The 5,135-nt window shown below is 28.9% G+C and overlaps 2 protein-coding genes across 2 annotated transcripts; one reads left to right on the top strand and one right to left on the bottom strand.

Moving 5' to 3' along the window:
- Positions 1–416: 416 nt before the first annotated feature.
- On the top strand, positions 417–1,040 carry LOTGIDRAFT_143613 (hypothetical protein; the record flags this gene model as incomplete). Its single annotated transcript, XM_009054286.1, has 1 exon — positions 417–1,040. A coding segment is annotated over one exon (624 nt), but the record flags the coding sequence as incomplete, so codon positions are not given.
- A 2,586-nt stretch (positions 1,041–3,626) lies between these two features.
- Positions 3,627–4,447, bottom strand: LOTGIDRAFT_201950 (hypothetical protein; the record flags this gene model as incomplete). The annotated part of the gene is made up of 1 exon (XM_009054285.1): positions 3,627–4,447. A coding segment is annotated over exon 1 (681 nt), but the record flags the coding sequence as incomplete, so codon positions are not given.
- Positions 4,448–5,135: the final 688 nt, after the last annotated feature.

The following is a 5,135-nucleotide window of genomic DNA, read 5'->3' as shown; positions in this document are numbered from 1 at the left end:
AAAGAGAAGACTATTTTTAGAAATTTGTTGATGAAACTAGATGATAATAAATATTGCTACAGTTTAGAGAAATTACTGATATACTGTCTATTGGTTGTGTAATAATAAAGATGAAAAATACAGAAGTTTTTGTAAAGATACCGTCTGATTTTCCAAGCATGTTCAAATTAATTAAACACAAACCAAAAATGTTATGTGTGTTTTTTGTGATACACTTCACCAACCATATTTCAACTTAACTTACCCTGAACATTTTAAAAACAACATGTTCATTATAGTGATCGACCTCTATTTTATTTCCCAGAAAAAGATCTACACGAAGAGTGAAAATAACAGATATTCAATTGTTAGTCTGCCTGGAGTTATCTACCCTTTTTTAATAAGGTAAGACAAAACATATCTTTACTGTTGTACACAATGTTACAAACTATTTCAGATTAGAATCAAATATCACAGACTATTTCAGATTAGAATCAAATATTACAAACTATTTCAGATTAGAATCAAATATAACAAACTATTTCAGATTAGAATCAAATATCACAGACTATTTCAGATTAGAATCAAATATCACAGAATATTTCAGATTAGAATCAAATATCACAAAATATTTCAGATTAGAATCAAATATAACAAACTATTTCAGATTAGAATCAAATATCACAGACTATTTCAGATTAGAATCAAATATTACAAACTATTTCAGATTAGAATCAAATATAACAAACCATTTCAGATTAGAATCAAATATCACAGACTATTTCAGATTAGAATCAAATATTACAAACTATTTCAGATTAGAATCAAATATTACAAACTATTTCAGATTAGAATCAAATATCACAAACTATTTCAGATTAGAATCAAATATCACAGAATATTTCAGATCAGAATCAAATATCACAGAATATTTCAGATCAGAATCAAATATCACAAAATATTTCTTATTAGAATCAAATATTACAAACTATTTCAGATTAGAATCAAATATTACAAACTATTTCAGATTAGAATCAAAATCACAGAATATTTCTGTTTAGAATCAAATATCACAAACTATTTCAGATTAGAATCAAATATAACAAACTATTTCAGATAAGAATCAAATATAACAAACTATTTCAGATTAGAATCAAATATTACAAACTATTTCAGATTAGAATCAAAATCACAGAATATTTCTGTTTAGAATCAAATATCACAAACTATTTCAGATTAGAATCAAATATAACAAACTATTTCAGATTAGAATCAAATATCACAAACTATTTCAGATTAGAATCAAAATCACAGAATATTTCTGTTTAGAATCAAATATCACAAACTATTTCAGATTAGAATCAAATATCACAGACTATTTCAGATTAGAATCAAATATAACAAACTATTTCAGATTATAATCAAATATAACAAACTATTTCAGATTAGAATCAAATATCAAACACTATTTCAGATTAGATTCGAATATCACAGAATATTTCTGATTAGAATCAAATATCACAGACTATTTCAGATTAGAATCAAATATCACCGACTATTTCAGATTAGAATCGAATATCACAGAATATTTCTGATTAGAATCAAATATAACAAACTATTTCTGATTAGAATCAAATATAACAGACCATTTCAGATTAGAATCAAATATAACAGACTATTTCTGATTAGAATCAAATATAACAGACCATTTCAGATTAGAATCACAAACTATTTTTAAATTTATTCATATTTATAAAGCATGCCCTGTTGTTAAAAAACAGCTTGTAGCTCACTGTTTTACGTGTCATATTAATAGTTTACTAACTGAAGAGAAAATATTTTATTGAAAACTGTTTTTTTTTATAAATAAATCAAACCGGGGCTAGAAATATAACTGGTGAAATCTGTACATCAAGGGAGGTAATAGATATTTTATAGTGTAGTAAGTGTTAAATGTTGTCTGTAGTAATTAACTGTACACATTTTACATCTTATAGCGTTACCTTTTGGCTTTGTGATTCCGTTCTGACTTTTAGCTTTATATTTTAGCCTTGTTTCTACTTGAAATATTTTATATTAAATTTCAGCTTTTTTTCTATCAAGATACAGATTATCACATTAAAGCCATTTTCAAGTAGAAACTTTGTAAAAATAGAAAATGGGAGGTAACTTGTGTAAAATACTACAGTATACTCAGTGTAATCCGACATACATCGGGACCGTATAAACATGTCGGATTACGGAGAGAGAGTACTTACAAAAGTTACTACGAATAAATCATCAGTGACGATTTATGAACCTACGCGTAGGGTCCCGTAACCGCTTGGATGCGGTAAATAAACACATATGGAAACTGTTGATTGTAGCTTTTACCGTATTTTCTGTCACTTGTTTTGTATTCAAATTTCGCCGAAAGACTGGTCTATAGAGCATGACTGGTAAATTGAAATTACAGTCAAAACATCATTCTTACTCAAACAAAAATCAATATTCTTAAAAATATATACAATTACAAATATTTACAATAAAATACAAATTAACAGAAATATATAAATATAAGGAAAGAGGATTGGAATAGACGGACATCATAACCTCTTTTCTTAGTGTTGCTTGCTTGACTTAAACAATTTTACAAAGCTTACTATTCCTTTAAACAATGCGTAGTTTAATTCCGTAACATGACGTCATAAGGAAATCGATGACGCCGTAACCAAGCAACTACCAAAACAAGTTCAAATTCAAGTTGTTATTTTACCAAGATATGTATCGTCATAAACATCATATCATCGACTGGTAAATACTGGTAACTTACTTCAAAAAATACAAAATTTAAAATTCTCAAAAAAAGTTACACTTAATTACAAATATTTACAATAAAATACAAAGTTACAGAAATATATAAATATGAGGAAAGAGGATTGACCAAGAGATAAAAGATTGAATTGTGAAATAAACTTTATATCAATGATATTTCTCTGATCTGTGTGATATCAACTTGAATCACAAACTGCTTGTTAGAATTTAAATAACCATTGTTTTTATTAGTGAGTTTAGACCAGGTGATAGAATTCCACCACCTACACCAATAACTACCTCTCTCTAATCTATCGTTACTGTATGTATTAGTTATAGTTTTACTGTCATCATCAATATTCAATATACTGATTTGATAATCAATAATACAATAGTTAAATCTAGGATTGTCATCTGGTAATAGATTAATATTAATATGTAAACAACCACTACGCCTCATTACACACCAACTCAATACCAAGTTACTGTAACTAAACTTGTCTTGACTATAATACCATTCATCATCCTTCTTTATATCATTTATATTATAATAAAATTGATATGAATTAGACTCGTGTAGTTTGGGTATGTGATATTGTTTTAACACCATGGATCCTAACATGTCGATATTTAAACTAAAATCTTTTTCTTTCCAATCAAGATACTGAACCACTGATGGTGTTTCGACTTTCATATCTTTACACAATTCTTCTAGCTCTTTTATTTTCTCAAGTGAAACTAAAATTTGTAAATCACAATCTTCTGTTAAAGAAGGGAAATTCGTCTCCAGATTCAGTTTGAAATTTTTTATATCTACCATAATTTTCTCTTCAGTTTTGGTCAATTCTGATTCTGATTCTTTAGACTTATTTTTGACGTCTGTCATGATTCTCTCACTGCTAGCCTTTATATCTGCTATAATTTTATCAGTTTGTTTGGTTATTCTGCTACAAGCATCTTCAGTAAAACGCTGGAGTGTCTCTCTCGCTTCTACTAACACCACATGAGTTTCTTCCAAGTCTTTGGTTTTATTTTGGATGAATTTCTCTGAGGTTAAAACTAGCTCTGTAGCTTTTTCTTTCACAGTTTCACATTCTACATCTAAATACTCGTGACCGTTGTGTTCTTTCAGAAAACATATATGACATAAAACACAGTGACAAGTTAGACAATAGTAGTCTATTGGTCTCTCTCTATGACGTGGACAGTGATATTTTACCTTTGAAGAGGTTTTGTCTGTTAGATGTGTTGTAGGTGATGTTGTACTAGTAACATGTGTTGTGGGTGATGTTGTAACTTGTGTTGTTCGTGGTGACGGTTCAACAACAAAATTGGAAATAAACATCTTAACACCACCTTCTGGAATCTTAACATCCTGCTGACAGATCGGACAGGGGAATGTTTCTGTTTTATCACCAATATATGTCTCAATGCAGCCCAGACAAAAAGTATGACCGCATTGTAAAATTTTTGGCTTTTTAAAACCTTCACAACAAATAGAACATTCTGGTGTGTTACTCACTGAAGCTGTGGCCATTTTATTCTTCTAAAACACACTGAAGAAGTTCTGTTTGATTTCTACTAACAGTCACATCATATACTGGTTTAGATTTCTTAGAAATTGCTTCTTGAGTACTTCCTTCTAGAGACGATTACCAATAACTTGTTTGATCTGCCACAACTTGAACTAGGGACTTGACAATTGAAAGGTTCCTCGCTATGAATATAACAGTTCCTACAAATAATGACACCACACTAGTTAATCCCTTGCTATCAATATAAACTATCAATCCTATACAGAATAACATGTTCTGTCCACCACTAGTCAAGTTTTATACTGGTTTTGATTTTTTATAAAAGGTTTATCAGTATAAACTATCAATCCTACACAGAATAATTAGGTTTCCAGGAAAAATTACGTCACATGTTTCTCAGAAATAACTTGTCTCACTTGATATACAGGTCATACAATGTGTAGAAATATCTTGTCGTGTTACTAATTGTATGATAGTTAGTATACCTTATTGTATCAGCCTCTATTTGAAATATAGGTCAGTCAATAAATAGCAGTGAATGATATGTCACAGTGACCAAATTTGTGATTAACAAGGAAAGAATATTTTAAAACATATTTTATAATCACAACAACTATGTTTCTTCATGTACATTAATTATAGTATTCTTATTTATACTAACACTAACAATCAATTGATATCATTTTATTATTAAATTAGAATAATTATTTATTTGTGGTCAGTTATAAAATAGCTCACCATGCCCGTGGTTTTGAGAGAAATATTGTTTCTTAATAATATCAGAATTTCCAGTCTGTTTCAATCAGTTCCCATAACCAGACAGCACCC

Source organism: Lottia gigantea (assembly GCF_000327385.1).
Source record: "Lottia gigantea unplaced genomic scaffold LOTGIsca_210, whole genome shotgun sequence".
In the NCBI taxonomy this organism is placed as follows: Eukaryota; Metazoa; Mollusca; class Gastropoda; family Lottiidae; genus Lottia; species Lottia gigantea.
The sequence above is the reverse complement of the archived record's forward strand: the minus strand, read 5'-3'. Positions and strand labels throughout refer to the sequence as shown.